Here is a 17,595-nt window from a genome sequence, read left to right on the forward strand (position 1 = left end):
AAGAAAATCTTTAAAAATAAAAGAGTCACCGTGGAAGATGGCAGCCCGTGTACCTTCTGCTGAGGGGGCGATGCATGTGTCTTTCCCCACAGAGGTGGTGGGACAGGACCCTTGGGAGGGACCTGCGTGTCCAGAAGCTGCTATAAAGTTAGACACGGAATGAGCGGACTCGATCCCGGGGCGGGGGGGGGGTGCGGGGAGCTCCGCTACAGAGGGGATGTCGAGTCCCTCGTGGGGACCTCACGACAGACCCGGTGTGGGCCTCTGGTCGGGAAACGTAGGCGCCTGGGATGCAGCGGGGACAGTCCCAGCACATCCAAGCACGGGGACGGCCGATGGCACGGGGAGGGACAGAGTGGGCAGGGGGAAGGGGACAGGTCATTCCAGGACCCGCTGCACCAGGGCAGTCAGCAAGGGCCCAGAGAAACCGCAAGTCCCTAGCACGAAAGACAGGACCCGTCGCTGAGGCCACCTGTTGGTAACGGCATCTGTGACTCCCCGGTGGGGACGGGCCTGCGGGGGGTGGGTGGGGGCGGGGTATCACTTCCTGGCCAGGATGGCGCCGTAGAGGCCCCAGGTCGCACGGCACTGGACGCCCTGGAAGCCGGCGGCCGCCAGCAGTGCGCGGTACTGGGCGGGGGTCCGCTCCCGGCCCTCCGTCTGCGCCAGCATGTTCAGCGAGTACAGCTGCGTGGTCAGCGGGCCCCGGCCGTCTGCGTCCAGCAGGCTCTCGACGACCAGGACGCCACCTCCTGTGGCGGGAACAGGCGGGCCCGCGTGAGGGGCAGACAGACAGGCCTGCGGACTCCCCCAGCCTCCTCCTCCTCCCTGTGTGCTTTCCGAACCCCAGCCCCCCTGCCCTGGACACAACTGGGTCCTCATGGACACTGCGGACTCCACGCTGACACCCGTCCTTCTTTGCAGCTGGACACACGGAAGCACGGTCCTCACGGACCTCCAGGATGCAGGGGGACTGCTGGGACGGTGTCCCCGCCACCCACAGCAGCTGCGCCCACGTCCTCGGGGACCATCAGGACGAACGCACGTCACAGAACGGCTGCGAGGGCGCTGCCATCACACCACCTACCCGGCTTGCAGACCCGATGGACTCTGGCCAGCAGCCTCGTGCACTTCTCGTCGGCCCAGTCGTGCAGGACCCTGGCCAGGATGTACAGGTCTGCGTCGGGAAGGGGGTCTCTGAAGAAATCTCCTGTGACAGAGGGCAGGGCCCGGAGGTCAGCCTGCAGTGCAGGTCCCATGGTCTGGACCCCGCCCAGCACGGCAGGTCACCGGGGTGGGGAGTGCAGAGCTTCCCTGAGGTCTTCCCAGCTAGGGAACCCCCCAGACGATGCCCCGAACCAGGACATGTTTCGGTGAAGACGAGACAGTTGGCAGGATGGGGGGGGAGGGGTAGGCTCTTTCCCTCCATGGGGTCTGGAAAAGGGTCTTGTTTTGGTTGCACGTCCTGCGTGCCAGCAGCTCTGCATGGAAAGGAGGCTGTGGGCGGTGGTTCAGCAGCACCCCGGGGGGGAGGAGTTCAACAAAACCAACGTCTTTGAGGTTGAAAACAAGTGTGTCCAGGACACACCCTTCCTTACACCCACGTGGTGTCAACCACTCAGCTCTTGTGAGGTTTCTCCTGCCAAGCACGCATCTGCTTTGCCACAGACCTCAGATGGCCCTGTGCCCTGCGGGGTCCCCTCAGGGCCTGTGTGGACGCAACTCTGCAAGGTCTCAGGAGTTTGAGGGGATGCGTGGTGTTGATGGGGCGCCGGCCGTTTCCGGCCTCTGTCCCCGGAGACACGGCGCTGAGGGAGGGCGCTGCACCCCCCGCCGTGTTGGCAAGGGGAGAGGAAGCCCCATTCCGGGTCTTGGTTGAGAGTTCTCTTCAACGTGTGAATCGGTAACTGTCCTGTGATCTGGCCTTTGGCATGTGCCACGTATTTCGATTCACGGGTGCTCTGACAGTAGAAACCTGTAGGAGGCTCCTGCGCTGGTTGTAATGAAGTAGCACCTGATGGGACACGTCTGAGGTCACCCAGGGGTCCCGGGACCCTGCTCCCTCCACAGGCTCCAGGGAGGGTCCCTCCCCACTCTTCCAGCTCCTGGGGCCCCAGGCATCCTTGGGCTGGTGGCTGCGTCCCTCCCGTCTCTGCCTCCACCTCCACGTGGCTTCTCCTCCGGGTCTGCGTCTCCTCTTCTGTCCCTTCTCAGGACACCGTCACGGGAGGTAGGGCCAGGATGACCTCATCGGAGATCCTTCACTTCCGTATTTCCAAATAAAGCCCTGCTCCCTGGTTCTGAGTGGACACGGGTTTTCGGGGAGCACTACTCAACCTGTACAATCCTCAAGGGAGAATTAACATTTTTTAAAAAGTGATATGGCTGCAGCACGCTTTTCCACCGTCCGTGAGGACCCTTCCACATGCCGGGCGGGGAGGCTGAGGACACTGCAGGACCATCGGCCTCTCGTAGAACCGGGATGAATCTACGTTGCCCCCCAAGGGCACAGACAGGCAGCCCGTGAGAACCCACCTTCCTGGAAGGCGATGCGTCCTTCCTGCAGGAGCGGGAAGTGCTTCCTCGCCGTCCGCACCACTGCCGGGATGTCGAAGACGGTCACCTGACAGCCGGGGTACAGAGACACGCACTCCTTGGCCAGCGCCCCGGAGCAGCCTGGGAGTGGACACGGAGGGTGGTGGGCAGAGCGGACCCTGGGTTCAGCCGGCGTGGGCCCCAGCGGGTCCAGGTGGCGGACTTGGCCGTCACAGCCACAGTGTAACCCACATGCCCTTGAGTCAAGCAGGTCCTCCTACCTGGCCCCACCCGGAATCCCACCTGCAATGCAGTGTTTGAGCTGCGTCCTGCTGGGGCCAGGGCCTCCGTCCACCCAGGGCAGCCTACAGCCTCGTGGAGAAGGAAGCAGGATGCCCCAGGGAAGCAGGACACCCTGGTGGGAAGACATTTCCCGGGACCACCGAGATGCAAAAACTTCCTGATGCCCTGCGTCTGGGAGACCTCCCTGGGGGACTCCTGGCCTGTTTGCTCCCCCAGGTCCCCCTCTCCCGCCCCAGCCAGGGAGGACCATTCTGCCCTCTGCTCTTGTTCATAGAGCTCAGGGCCATAGAGAAACCAGCCCGTTCCCCGGAGAGCCTTCTGTGTCCCCGGCGGTGACCCAAGGTCACACATGCCACACATGGGATCACCCCACTTCTCAGGGAAACTGGGGCTCAGGGAGACAGCGCAACCTGGCCAAGGCCACACAGCGAGCAAGAGACGGAAACCCCTTATACATCCAGGGGTGGCTCTCCCCACATGGCTCCTGCTGCCCGTGGGGAGTGCAGGGGGCAGCAGTGGCTAAGGACGGTCTTTCTCAGGGAGCTCTGTGCACCCCCTTCCTCCCACCATCTTACAGGATTTGGGGGAACCCCGGCAGGCGGCCCACCAAGGCCTGGCACTGTGACTTTATCACTGGAAGCTCAGCCGGAGCCACCGAGCCCCCACTTGGTTGGAAGAGGGAGGACCCCCAGTTCAGGAGGGTCACCTTGGGCCGGTGGCCCCCAGCAGGTGTCCTGAACCCCAAATCCTCATTTCAATAGGTGCTCATGCTTTCTGTGCCTTCTGTCGGGGACGGCAGCCAGGCGTCAAAACAGACAAGGGACACCTGTCCCTCAGTGATGTCACTACCACCTCAGCTGCAGTCCACCTTGGCATCCCCTCAGACAAGGAGGAGCACCGCCACCCCACCCCCCCACCCCGCTCCCAATGTAGGATCTGCCCTGCCCAGCACGGGACTCTTAGAAGGTGTACACGTCACGTGTATGTGTGTGTCTTCACATCCACGCTAACATCAGCTTCCTAAGTTGAGGGTGGCGTCTGCCCTCCCAAACCCACAAACCCATCCCGACCCTGGGGTCTCAGACAGCACCCCCCTCCACCAGGAAGGTGATAGGACAACTGTCGACTCCATGCCTCCGTGAACTGCATCCCGGCAGCTGGGTGAGGGGACGGGACGACCCCTTGGGCGAAAGCCTGCATCCGGAGGTTCAGTGGCACCAACATCCGTACTGTATCCACGCCCCTGCGGGCTGGTCAGAAACTCGGACTCTGCGTCTCAGCCACATGTGCTGGCTCAGAGCTTCCAAGGGTGGGATGCTCGTATCCGAGTTGTCACAAGTGTCTCTGTCCCCCCCCCCACCTGTCCAGCTCTCTCTTCCGACCTTGTTGGTGGGCTACAGATGGTGGCCTGCTCAGGTTGCAACAGCCTTCAGGCTGCGACAGAAGGCTTTGCCTGCTGCCCTACATTCCCACGTCGCTCCTTCCCTAGGGCACAGGGCGCTATGCAAACAGGGGTAAGACGCTCCCCATAGGCGACGTGAGAGGCGGCTCCGACGCCGGCAGAGGACACTCACCCCCGAGGTCACAGATGAGGGGGAAGGGGGACAGGTCGAAGGCGGCCATGACGCTTCTCCCCTGGACGCTCCAGATGTCCTGCAGGGCTCGCATGAACTGCAGCTGCTCGTCCTCGGACCTGACACGTGAAACCACACGCGTCAAAACCGTGCCACGCCCGCTTGGTCGTCGTGAGCAAGGACACGGGGAGCCCCCTGCTGGGCAGAGCTGTGCCCCCAGGACCTGTTGGGGTAGCACTGGAGACGTGGAATCCGTGTGGAGGACAAGAACCCCATTCCGGGTGGTGAGAGCTCCCGGTTGGCCGCCAACATCTACCCGGCTCCCGGAGTGCGGCGGAAACCCACGCCTGTCTCTGGAGCCACAATGGGTGACCGTCTCCCTCCGAAGAAGAGCTCAGAAGCTCTCCGATCGGGGAACCCCAGACGGTGCCCCCCACCCCACAGGGCAGAGGCCAAGACCACATGGGCAGTAGTTTGCAAGTCTACAGGAGATGAGGCAAGGAATGCAAACTGGGGGTTCGGGACGGTGGGCCACAGAGGGTGGGAGCAGGCGGGGTCTCGGAAGTGGATGGCGATGAGGAGGAGCCAAGGGTGATGGGCGGATGAGGAGGTGGACAGATCTCTGGCTGGGGGGAGGGGGGGCATTTTCCTGCCCCGCCCGTCCTCACAGTTCCTCTCTCCTCTGCCCCCTCTCTGGAGGCAACCATGTGGGTGTGGTCTCAGTGTGGGGACAGAGAAAGGGGATGGGAGAGGAAGCACCACCCGGCCTCCAATGCCAATGGTGCTGAAGCTCAGAAACCTTGTCTTGGCATTTGCATCTGTCTCTCTGTCCATCAACTCTCCTCCACCTGTCATCCATTTAGCTATGTCTCATCTGTCCATCTGTCTGTCTGCCTCCCTGCCCACCGACCTACCTGGAGCTCTCAGGAGCGTCACACCCCCCTCCCCCTCCTTCTTCCCTAGTCCTCTACCAGTCGGCCAGCTGCAAGCACTGGAAATGGCTGGCCGTCAGTGAACTTCACTATCTCAGAATTTTTATTTAAAGATTTTTATTTATTTATTTATTTTTAGAGAGGGAAGGGAAGGAGAGAGAGAGAGAGAGAGGGAGAGAAACATCCATGTGCGGTTGCTGGGGGCTGTGGCCTGCAACCCAGGCATGTACCCTGACTGGGAATTGAACCTGCGATGCTTTGGTTCGCAGCCCGCGCTCAATCCACTGAGCTACGCCAGCCAGGACCATCTCAGAATTTTTACACAGAGCTCCATGCACATGCCCGTGCATGTAAAGGACAGCAAGGACCTGAGTTATTCTCGGGCTTCCTGCACCCGAGCCCAACACGGTGCCTCAACAGGACACTCAGTGGGGTTTGCGTCTAGTCGCCTGAAGGCAGAGCAAACTCTCCAACTACTCAGGAAATCGATCCACACAAGCATTAGTACTGCCACATCTGTTTTCTTTTTTTAAATTTTGCATTAGATATCAATGCCCGTGTGATGTTGCTCTGTGGGGATACATTTAGTCAGCCCGGCAAGGGGAACTCTTTGTAAAGCATGCAATTGTCCAATCCCTATGCTGTAGCCTGGAAAACTCATACAACTGGAAAAAAAAAAAAACCAGTAAAAAGAAACTATTGCATCACCTAAAAAAAATGAGCGGGATCCTCTGAGAGGCGGGGGTGAACATTACCTGTAGATGGCACTGAAGAGCTCGTCCGAGGGAACCCCAAAGGCCTTGTGGTACTGGTTCCTCCCCTCTCTGAAATCAAGGGGGGAGGTGGTCACTGCAGCTCCTCGACATCCCTTGCCCATCAGCGAATGCACACGGAGGGTCACACACCCTGCCCCGAAGTCCCAGGTGGCACAAGCAGGGAGCATCTGAAGTCCCCAGCCACACAGAAGCGTGCTTTCCTTTCTAGGTTAAAATGCATGCGTGTTCAGAATGGCAGTGTCCCCGGCTAGGGCAGTTCTCCCATGTCAGCCAAGCGGGGGCGGGGGGGTGTTGGAGAATTTAAGGGCAATGTAAAGAGGGCGTGAAAATCGTGTGCCACTGGGGACAGCAAAGTCTAGAACAACTATTACCTGACATCTAAGTATGGGGAGTACCCTGTAGCTGGACAGCCTGCTGGTCTGCCTGCAGCTGGAGGGCCAGCTGGTCTACCTGCAGCTGGAAGGCCAGCTGGTGTAACCCTAACCTGCAGCTGGAGGGCTGGCTGGTCTAACCCTAACCTGCAGCTGGAGGGCCAGCTGGTCTACCTGCAGCTGGAAGGCCAGCTGATGTAACCCAAACCTGTAGCTGGAGGGCCAGCTGCTCTAACCCTAACCTAAAGCTGGAGGGCCGGCTGGCTGGTGCACCCCAGCACTTCCTCCTCCTGCTCTTCTTCTTCCTCCTTTCCCTCCTCCTCTTCCTGCCTCTCCCCTTCCTGCTCTTCCTCCACCCCTGCAGCTGGGTGAAGAATTCCTTGGGCACGTGATCCCACCTTAGACAACTGTGTCCAGGTGTCGAGGACAACTGTCTCCCCGTGGCTTGTCCCCTTTCACCCTGTCCTGGCCCCTGCCACCACCCAAACCGGCCCCCTCTCTAGGATAGAGACACTGTTCGGCAGTCCCGGCTTTCTGTCTCCCTGCTGAGTTCCGAATGACTTCCCTGCTTGCCATCTTCAGCTCGCGCCACTGTCCCTGGGGACTCTCGGAGCAAAGGACTTGTTATCACAACACATTTATAGGAAGTGACTTCTGCAGATCTACACCAGGGCACGTCACATCTGCTCTGGATTTCCAGACCGAGAGGCGTCTCATTTGCTTCTGCAAGCAACCTGACACATCGACTCCTCCACACCCTGACACCAGCCTCCGGGGCAGCCCCGGTCTATCACCCACGCCAGCAACGCCACGCCCACCTCACGGCCTGGGCCAGGTGCGCCCAGCACAGGTATGTCGTCCGGGACAAGTACAGCAGCATGTTGTGCTGCGACCTGGGGCTGGACCTCACCAGGTAGGTGCTGGAGAGCTCTGTGTTTTTGTATAAGGCTGAAAACAGACAAAAAGGACAACAACAACAAAGTAATAATAAGTTACATGTCAAGGCATTGCTGCGTGCCATCACCGGCATTGAGAACATCATGGTCTAAATTTGCTCCTCCTCTGTGCGCACACAGGCCCCCATGGCTGGGGGCTCATCCTGAAGGAGCAGGTGGCCAATAGGCAAGACCCCATGGCTGGGAGTCATCCTGAAGGAGCAGGCAACCATAGCTTTGTGTGGGATCCCAACCGTGATCCTATTCCCAGCGTAGCAACTTTCCCCCCCACCCTCTCAGAACAAGAGGACGCTTGCCCTGCTCACGCAGAAGCAGATCTAAGGTGTAATCTGGAACTACGTCTGAACGACATATCATCACGGCTGAATCCCCACAGGTCTCTGCCGTGGACCCCAAAGCAGGGCCCGGAGAACACGCTGGAACGGCCTCTCCGGCTGCCTCCCAGCTGAGCACCGGGGAGCCAGCAGGCCCCTGTGCCAGCACAGCTCATCTGCAAGCACCATCCACGGTGTGGCCGCTGTGGTTTCAGCTGGCTTGCACCTGGCACCTGCCGGATTCCCAAGCCTGGCTATCTCAGGATGGTCCCTCCCCGCCAATGGCGTCTTCCTGCTCAGTTTGGCCCGTGCCCGTGTGGGCACCCAGAACTCCAGCAGGCACGTGACTCCTTATTTTTTTAAAAAAAATTTTCAAGATTTTATTTATTTATTTTTTAGAGATGGACAGGAGGGAGAAAGAGAGAGAGACAGAAACATCGATCTGCGGTTGCTGGGGGCCATGGCCTGCAATCCAGGCATGTGCCCTGACTGGGAATCGAACCTGCGACACTTTGGTTCACAGCCTGTGCTCAATCCACTGAGCTACGCCAGCCAGGGCATGACCTCTTGTTTAAGCAAAAGGGCCACTGCCCATTGCGGCTGCAACTGGCCACACACTCTCATGCTTTCTCAGACCAGCTCGAGCCATGGTTTCTAGACTTGGCCACCTCACGGATGAACAAACTCCTAAAAGCACTCTGAAGGCGCATGCTAGGGTTAACAATTTTGAGTTTTGCATAGTCAGAGCATTTTGTTTTAAAGCCACCCTCTCGTCTTCCCCAAAAGGAAAAGCTGCTTCAACTCCAATACCAGAAGAATAGAAACTGGACGTGAACTTTGAACTGGATAAATTTAGCGTCATGCATTCCTTTGTTGGGGTATTTTTTTCCCCTCCACATTTTTCTCCTGTTCCTTGAATGCCAAGGTGCACACCAGCCCAAGGAAAGGTCTAGAACAAACTGTAGCCTGGGCGCTGCACCTGGCCTCCTGGCCTATTTTGGGAAAGTAAAGTTTCATTGCAAACCAGCCACGCCTACCCACGTACAGAATGCTTCTGGCTATGTCCATGCTCTGCAGTGGAGGTCAGCGGCTGCTATAGAGACCACACAGCACCCAGCACTGAAAATACGTGCCTTCTGGTCCTTGACACGAAAAGGATGCAGACAGTGTGTGTTTCCCATGCCTCCTTCAAACACTCATTTTTACCTTTTCCTCCTCTCATTTCCACCTGAAGGAGCTTCAGGGACACGCAGGCGTCCAGCAGGAGCTCTGTCCCCCGGGAGCTGGCGCCCAGACGGGTGGCCACTGTGTCCGAGCCCAGGAGCTCCGGGGCCTCAGCGAGGACATCAAACACCCCCAGCTCGCAGGCAGCAAAGAGAACCTCGGGACAACGAAAAGGAGGGACTGGAAGAGATCGTTATATGCCTGTGTTCGTGGCGGCATTCTTCACGGTCGCCCAGAGGTGGAGGCAACCCAAGGGCCCCTGGATGGATGGATGCATGGATGGATGGACACCCGGTCCATCAGAGTACAACATTACCCAGCCACGGGAAGGAACGGGATTCTCACACCTGCCACAACGTGGCTGGGCCTTGACCACATTAAGTGGAATGAACCAGATGCCAAAGGACACGCCCAAAGGGATTCCCCTGGAGCCAAAAATCCGCAGAGACGGCAAGTAGAGGGTGCATGCCAGGGGCTGGGGGATGGGATGGGGAGGGAGCGTTTGACCGGCACAGCAGTTCAGTTCCAGACGGAGAGAAGGTCCTGGAGGAGCTGGTGGGGGTTATGCAACAGTGTGGATGTACCTGAAGCATTCGACCCTACACCTCAACACGGCTACCGCGGTAAATCTTGTGTGTCTTTTACCACCATGAAAACTTTTTGTCATGGCACTTCCACCGTGCACTGCGGAGGCAGCCGTGTCTGCTATACCAAGGACTGGAGACATAGCACTGCACTGGGGCTGACCAGACGTCCCAGGGTGACGCCGTCTGGTTGTGGGGAGAGATGCCTGCAGTTCGTATCTGCGTAGTCCGGCTGTGTGTAAGCACACAGCCTGGGTTTCACGTTGTTGATGTTTAATTTTTTGTTAATGTCATGTTCATTTAAAAAAAAAAAAACCGTTATTACCCTGTCACCCAAGGTCTTCCATATTTCCGTATCTGTATTTCGATAAGCATTGTCGGCTGTGTCATCTAATTTTACCGTACGCTTATTAAAAACATCATTCTGAGTGGTGGGGGCAGGGGATGGAAAAGGCGTAAGGCATGGAGAAGTTCAAGTTGGCAGTTGCAGAATAATCCCGGGGAGGGAAGCAGTCACCGCCCCCCCCATCCGCCTCCCCCTCTCCCGTCCAAGGGCACTGAGCACACCCTGTGGCCCCCTCCCCACCCCCGGGGCGCCTACCTGGGAGACCATGAAGCCACAGGAGCAGTGGTCCAGCAGGCTCAGAGCAGCCTGCTCATCGGGGGAGCCCATGTCCTTCCCGCCGCCGCCTCTGGGGGGCCCCGGTGGTCCCGGGTGCAGGGAGCCGGGGTCGTCACCAAGCTTGGGGGTGGCTGGCCGCGCGGGGCTGCAGCAGGAGGCTCTCGCACAGGGCCCACCAGGGACACGAGACGGCCACCGCAGAGCATCCCGTGAGCCTTATGAGGGGGCTGGCAGGGCTTAGGGGGCCCCGCCAGCTGCACAGCACCCTCCAACAATGGCTGACGTCATTCTTAAACGGTATTACTCTGTCTTTACCTTTAATGCTTCTTTGCGTTTCCGCTTCATGAGACATGGAAGAGATGACCTACATCAAAGCGAAAAGTCGGGGGCCAGGAAAGGACGCCGTTGGCGGAACAAAAAGACACCCCAGTTTGTGACAGGGGGTGGTTGCCAACGATCCTCTCCTCGACCAGGGGGTGCGTACCCAAAACACACGAGGAACCCATTCCACGGAAACCCCCAAACCACAGTGAATTGGACTGAAAGTGGGCGGGGGGGGGGCCTGAACACACATTTGTCCAAAAAGGACACTCCGACGGCCCGCAATCACGCCACAGTGCGGAAAAGGCACCCTGATAAAAGTCACTCTCCATTGTTGTTGGAAACCCACCACAAAGTAGGTACGAAGAGACAGTGCCCCAACACAAGAAAGGTTCCCGTTCTTTTGATTCAGTGGTTTCCTTCCTCACTCAAGTATTTCTAAGGTGTGCGTGGTCGTGATGTCAGCTATTTTTATTTCAATGTGTTTAATTTAAAGTTTATCTAATCCATGGAATTGCTGGGGTTTTCCATTCATCGCTTTCATGGTTTTAAAGTTTATTTATTAATTATTTTAGAAATGGGTTTCTTTTAAAAACTTATGTCATTGTTTTTTTTACTTTATTTTCTAATACATTTTATTGATTGTGCTATTACAGTTGTCCCATTTCCCCTCCTTCTCTCCCCTCCACCCTGCACACCCCTCCCACCCACATTCCCCCCTTTAGCTCATGTCCATGTGTCGTAAGTTCTTTGGCTTCTACATTTCCCACATTATCCTTGCCCTTCCCCCATCTATTGTCTCCCTACCGTCTATGCTACTTATTCTCTGTACCTTTTCCCCGTCTCTCCCCCTCCCACTCCCCTGGTGCTAACCCTCCATGGGATCTCCATTTCTGTGGGTCTGTTCCTGTTCTAGTTGTTTGCTTAGATTGTTTTTGTTTTTGTTTTAGGCGTGGTTGTTAATGATTGTGAGTTTGCTGTCATTTTACTGTTCATGTTTTTTTTTTTTATCTTCTTTTCCTCAGATAAGTCCCTTTAACATTTCATATAATAAGGGCTTGGTGATGATGAACTCCTTTAACTTGATGTTATCTGGGAAGCACTTTATCTGCCCTTCCATTCTAAATGAGAGCTTTGCTGGATAGAGCAATCTTGGATGTAGGTCCTTGCCTTTCATGACCTGGAATACTTCTTTCCAGCCTCTTCTTGCCTGCAAGGTCTCTTTTGAGAAATCAGCTGATGGTCTTATGGGAACTCCTTTGTAGGTGACTGTCTCCTTGTCTCTTGCTGCTTCTAGGATTCTCTCCTTCATTTTAATCTTGGCTACTATAATTATGATGTGCCTTGGTGTGTTCCTCCTTGGGTCCAACTTCTTTGGGACTCTCTGATCTTCCTGGAAGTCTATTTCCTTTGCCAGATTAGGGAAGTTCTCCTTTATTATTTCTTCAAATAAGTTTTCCACTTGTTGCTCTTCCTCTTCTCCTTCTGGCACCCCTATGATTCAGATGTTGGAACGTTTAAAGGTGTCCTGGAGGTTCCTAAGTCTCTCCTCATGTTTTTAAATTCTTGTTTCTTCATTCTGTTCTGATTGATTGTTTCTTTCTTCCTTCTGGTCCACACCGTTGATCTGAGTCCCAGTTTCCTTCCCATCACTATTGGTTACATGTATATTTTCCTTTATTTCAGTTAGTGTAGCCTTCATTTCTTCATCTAATTTGTGACCAAATGCAACCAATTCTGTGAGCATCCTGATCACCAGTGTTTTGAACTGTGCATCCGATAGGTTAGCTGTCTCTTCATTGCTTAGCTGTATTTTTTCTGGAGCTTTGATGCGTTCTTTCATTTGGGTCATTTTTTTTCTTTTGATCTCCGTGCACCAGTGATGTATGAGGGGCGGAGCCTTAGGTGTTCACCTGGGCTGGGGCAACCCACGTCGCTGCGTTGTGACGCTGTACGTGGGGGAGGGTCCAAGAGGGAACAATGGCGCTTGCTCCGCTCTCTGCCGGCTTTCAGTCCCTTCCCCCGCTTCCCACAAGCAAACGGGGCCCTTCTGGTGCTGGTTCCTGGGTGAGTGGTCTGTGTCCATTCTCGGACCCTGCGGGTCTCTCCAACAGACTCTCCCGAGAGGCTGGGAGTCTCTCTCCCGGCCGCCTCGACCCCCACAGGTGTTTTCAATCAGGTGTGAGGCTTTATTTTCCCCAGAACCCTGGGTTGCGAGGTCTGTCTCGCTCCCCAGTTGTCCCTCCCGGTGTATCTGCAAGAAAATGTGGGACCGCCTGCTCCGCCGGCCGCCGCCTGGCCGCAGGTCCTCTCCGCCCGGCTGCCCGTCTCGGCCCCTCCCACCACCAGCCTGGGTGAGTGTGTCCTCCTTCTCGCCTTGGTTGTCGGACTTCCGTCCGGCTTCGATGTTCTCTCAGGTCTGGTTGCTGTTCGTTTTTAAATCGTTGGCGTCCTTCTTCTGGTCGTGCGAGGAGGCGCGGTGTGTCTACTCCCTACGCCTCCATCTTGGCCGGAAGTCCTGAAAATCTACGTCATTGTTTTCATAACGTGTTTCTGTTCTGAATTTCATGTCACCTAACTAGTTTAGTTTAATTTGATTTCGTGTGCACGGGTCCTCCCTTGTCCCAACACCGCGCGAGCCTTTGGGCCTTCGTGCTCTGGGGTGAGTTCTGTGGCTGCAGCGTGCCCAAGGCCTCACGTCTGCCCACACCTGCCTGTGGGTCTGCGGTCCGCTCCGTCTGTCCGTCCGTCTGTCTGGGGGCTCTGGGCCACGCCCACATCACCGTGGTCTGGGCGACGTCCCCGTAAATCCACACCAAGCCCCCGGTCCCCGGCCCGCCACCACACACACAGCCGGGTCTCACTGTGTCCCGTGGCTGCATGCCTCCTGCCCTCATCTCCGGCCATTCCGAGGTCCTGGATGCGGGGGGCCAGGACCACGGCCTGCTCCTCAGAGGAAGGCGGTGCCGGCTGCGGCTTTCCCCCGGAACACCCCTGAGCTCCCCTGGACGCCGGCGTCTCTACTACGGCGTTGCTCTGGGGCGGAGGTGTCGAGCTCACTCTCACCGGGGGCCCCATCAGCCTCGAGGTCGCCTTCCAGGGCCCGAATGTCATTTCAGCTCCTTAACCCCTAAGCGGGTAAGTACCGGTATACAGAGCTAAAGTTATTTCAGCCCTTGGCAGGCGACCGTGAGGCTGATGGGGCCCCCAGAGAGAGTGAGTTGGATGCCCTTGCTTTAAGGGGCCACTGCTGGTGGGTGCGAACACGGTTGATTTCTCGTGTGTCTCTCTGGGCAAGCAAAGTGATCTTTTGCTTCACTGTCTTGTTTCTACTTGAGTAATTAAAATGTGTGGGTGTGATTAAGACATCGTGGCCTCTCTTTCGCAATTCGGCGAGTCAGGAGGAGGAGGAAACGCATGTGGGGTCAGTGTGTATGAAGGAAGTCGAAGGCATCTACTGTATCTCTTGTGGTGACTCCCACATCGGGTTAGATTTCCGTGAGCATGTTCTTGTTTGGGCTTCTCCTGCCTTTTTCTTGCTCTGGGCTGAATCAGTCCCACCCGGGGTGGGGGTGGGGGGGCGTCAGCCTCCCCCCTGTTTCTGATACTGGGTTTCCTGCACATGCAACGCCCAGAGGGGGTGGCCGACTTTCCCCACCCGGGAGCCCACCAACAGCTCAAGACCCCCTACGTGTCTGGCCTGAGTCTGGGGACCGGTCCCTTGTTCGGGGCTGGAGGGCAAGTGCGAAGGGTGAGCACCCCCCACCCCCCGCCCAAAGGGGTCTGGCTGTGAGGTCGAGTGGGTGACACATGCTGTGAGACATCGGGGGAGACAGATGAGCTTGCAGGGAGCATGGGCATCAGCGGAGGTTAAGAGGATTGTAGAACTTTCACACCATCTTACCGGGGGGCCGAGGGGGCGGATGTGGCGACGGGCCACAGATGGCGTTCGCTTGATTAGATTGTCAGCGGCCTTTGTTAAGCCGGCCAATCCCCCCCGAGCTGCGGAATCTTCCCTTAAGAAGATGAGTTTGGTAATGAGATCGAGCGGTGGGAGGGCCGGGGACGCACTCCCTGGAGACTGGACCGGCCCCATGTCTGAGATTCAGGGTCGGTGCCTGGAGTGCCCCCTCCGCAGGCACGGGGTCTCTTAAAGACTTTATTGACTCTCAGAGCGGCGGGGAGGAGGGAGGGACAGGGACATCGCTCAGTTGCTCCTGCTGAGAATGGAGCCAGCAACCTAGGCACGTGCCCTGACCGGGAATAGAACCCTCAACCTTGTGCTTTGCAGGACGATGCCCAGAGTCTTGCAGCCAGGACGAGGTGCCACCGTGACAGACGAGACCTCCCGGGGGGCCGCGTCTACAACAGACAAGAACGGATAAGCACCTGGCCGCTGCGTGTTTCTGGGGGACGCACCCACGCCCTCCAGCTAGACTGTGGTGGTAGTCATCGCACCGCATACACCAGGAAAAAAAAAATGGTGCTGAATTTTACCCACTTTACACGGGTGGGATATTTGGGCATGTGGATTATGTCTTCACAAGGCTGCTTTTTAAGCCCCCCCCCCTTTTTTTTTTTTGGAGACTCGTGCTCAATCTAAAACAGAAAATGTAGAGATTTCTGCTATCTACGCCAGCTTTCTCGGCATAGCCCCGCCCCACCAGGAAGGCTGTGGTTTTTAAGAAAAAATCGTATGTGGGACATTAGGAGCCATCACGTGCAAGTGGCCTGCAGTCACCTCCCCACGGGCTCCCTCCCAAGTTCACGGCCTGGGGTTCTGTTTGTTCACCCGCCTGCCTGTTCCCTGGGGCCCCCCCACCCACAGGGAGAGAACTGACGGACCCGCGTGGGAGGCCGGCAATGACGCCCTGATGTCTGAGGCCAAGCGGGAGGGTGCGAGGTCAGCCAGGCCTGACCGGAGCAGGAACGGTGAGCCAGGTACGGGAGGTCACCGGGGCAGAACGTCTCTCGGGCACCACCGGTAAGACAGGTATTATATGTAGGCTGGGACCTCGCCCCCAGGTGAGCTGGGCACCCCTAGCAGATCGCTGGTCATGGGTTCAGACCCCCCAACTGGAGGACAGCCCCCGAGCACCCCCGGACGAGCCCCTGTTGGACCCCTCCCTCAAGCACGCTGCCCTCAGGACAGTGGGGTCCTGACCCGCGTCCAGTACCCCAAGCAGCAAAGCCTGGGTCTGCAGACTGTGGGGGCCGAGTTTCCGTCAAACAACTCGCGGTCACACTCAGGTTCTGTGTTTCAGCGCGAGGCCCAGAAAATCGAGGGACCAGACCCTGGCTGGTGTCAGGACCAAAGGGTATGAGGATGGACCCACCCTGCCCCACCCCCTGCCCCAGTGCCGGCCGATCCGGAGGCACCACGCCCCTGGAAGGCCACACCCGGAGAGCGTTCTGCTGTCCTACTGAGACCCTCCCTTGAGACCTCCCCTGAAATCCCCACCTTTGGAAACAGATGGACACCTTGAGACAAAGGACCCTGGGGTGGGGGTGTGGGGGGCCTGCTCTCTCTCCCATGCCCGCAACTTTCTGTCTGCACACCCTTCTTCCCTCAGGTGCGCTGTGTGTGTGGAGTGGGCCACGCCGGTCCCCCCCTCCTTCCCCCGGGAGCCTTATCTCCGCGTCTCTGTCTCCTGCGCCCCAAGGGGCCCTTCGTCTGCCTCTGGCACCTGTGTCCCCGGTGCACGCAGCCCTGCTGGCCCCCTTCTCCCTCCGTGCCTTCCCAGGTCAGTGTCTGACGCCACCGTTCCGAGCTGTCGGGTCTCCGCTCGGGGAACTCAAGGACCGAGGTCACTCTCCACGTGCGCCGGTCCCAGCGCAAGACGCACGGTCCGCATTGGCCCCGGGGCCGGCCTCCCGCGGTCCCCTTTGATTTCCAGACAAGTCCGTCCGCTCGTCTGTTGAACAGTGCGGGCCAAAGCTGGGATGACGCGTTTCTTGTCTTAGTGACTCAGAATGAGATCAGTGTCACCCGGGAAGAGAGAGGCTCGGGATGAAATGCTATCCGCGAGAGAAGAGAGGGATCAGTCTCCCAGCTCCTGAAGTCTGTGGCGCACGTGCCCCGCGCCGGGTGGGAACCGTCGGCGGCAGCCACAGACAGACACGATCGGCATTCACGGTCCCCTTGCGCACCGCTGCCGCCTCCAAGCGAAGGGACGCATCAGCTGGGGGCACACGCGTTTCGATTCCTGCGCGTTGGCCCCTTCTCCGCCACGGTCCGCTGCGGACCGCCGCCGGAGAGAATGAGAGCTTTTAGGAAACAGGCGAGAGAATCCTCACGATACGGACAAGGCCGCCCAAACTCACACGGGTGACGGTGTCTCGGGCCTGAGAAGTTGAGCCCCGGGGGACGGGGACCCCAGAGGAGGAGCGTGGGCTGCTGGCTCGGCCCCCACCCCCTTCACATCACCCCCTTCCCCGCTGCCCCCGCACGACTCCACCCAGGCACTCCGGCTGGCACTCCTGCGCTCCCGTGGGTTTCTCTGGTGCCTCGAAAGGAGCTGTTGTGTGGCGCCCAGGCACCACTGTCCTTCCTCCCTATCCAGCACGGAGCCCGAAGACGAAGAACATGCATGCCTCTCACCGCCGCCCTCGGGGGCCTGAGTCGCTTTGAGTCGTGTGTGTGTGGCCCGTGGAGACCAGAGCGTCCGCCACAGCGCGCACCTGTTTGTACCGCCCTCCCGGACGCCCCACGGACCGCTGGAAAGACGGCAGGACGAGAACGAGCAAGGGTCAGGCGGGGCATCGCCCGCGAGGGTGGAGTCAGCTCCCCAGCAAGGTGGGACAACCGTTAACGTGCATGCGCCTCCGAACCGCGCCGAAATCCGGAAGGGAACAATGACCAGGGTTGCCAGGAGGAGCAGAGACGTGTCCACTGTGACGGGTGCAGAGGTCGCCACCCCCTGTTTGAGGAGTAACAGACCCCAAGCAGGTGGGTCAGCACGGGTGGGCCGGCCTGGACCGGCCTGCTCCCACTCCACCTTCCGAGGCTCTGGAGGGGCAGCACGGCGGAGCGGGGTCGCACGCCGATTCCCGAGTCTCTTCCCCCGCGATAGCCACTCTCTG

At 58.1% G+C, this 17,595-nt stretch overlaps 1 protein-coding gene across 2 annotated transcripts; it reads right to left on the reverse strand.

Annotated features, from left to right (window-relative positions):
• Positions 1–540: 540 nt before the first annotated feature.
• On the reverse strand, positions 541–10,242 carry ASMT (acetylserotonin O-methyltransferase). 2 transcript variants are annotated; one of them, XM_045856135.1, is made up of 8 exons: positions 10,171–10,242; positions 8,968–9,142; positions 7,310–7,439; positions 6,100–6,168; positions 4,413–4,531; positions 2,536–2,676; positions 1,088–1,210; positions 541–752 (listed from the first exon to the last, which is right to left on the reverse strand). In XM_045856135.1, exons 1-8 carry the CDS (start codon positions 10,240–10,242, stop codon positions 541–543), a joined length of 1,041 nt encoding a protein of 346 aa, XP_045712091.1. The 2 variants fall into 2 exon arrangements, with proteins under 2 accessions (XP_045712091.1, XP_045712092.1); XM_045856136.1 differs by lacking the exon at positions 2,536–2,676.
• Positions 10,243–17,595: the final 7,353 nt, after the last annotated feature.

Source organism: Phyllostomus hastatus, unplaced genomic scaffold, assembly GCF_019186645.2.
Source record: "Phyllostomus hastatus isolate PE091 unplaced genomic scaffold, TTU_PhHast_1.1 phas_scaffold_12, whole genome shotgun sequence".
In the NCBI taxonomy this organism is placed as follows: Eukaryota; Metazoa; Chordata; class Mammalia; order Chiroptera; family Phyllostomidae; genus Phyllostomus; species Phyllostomus hastatus.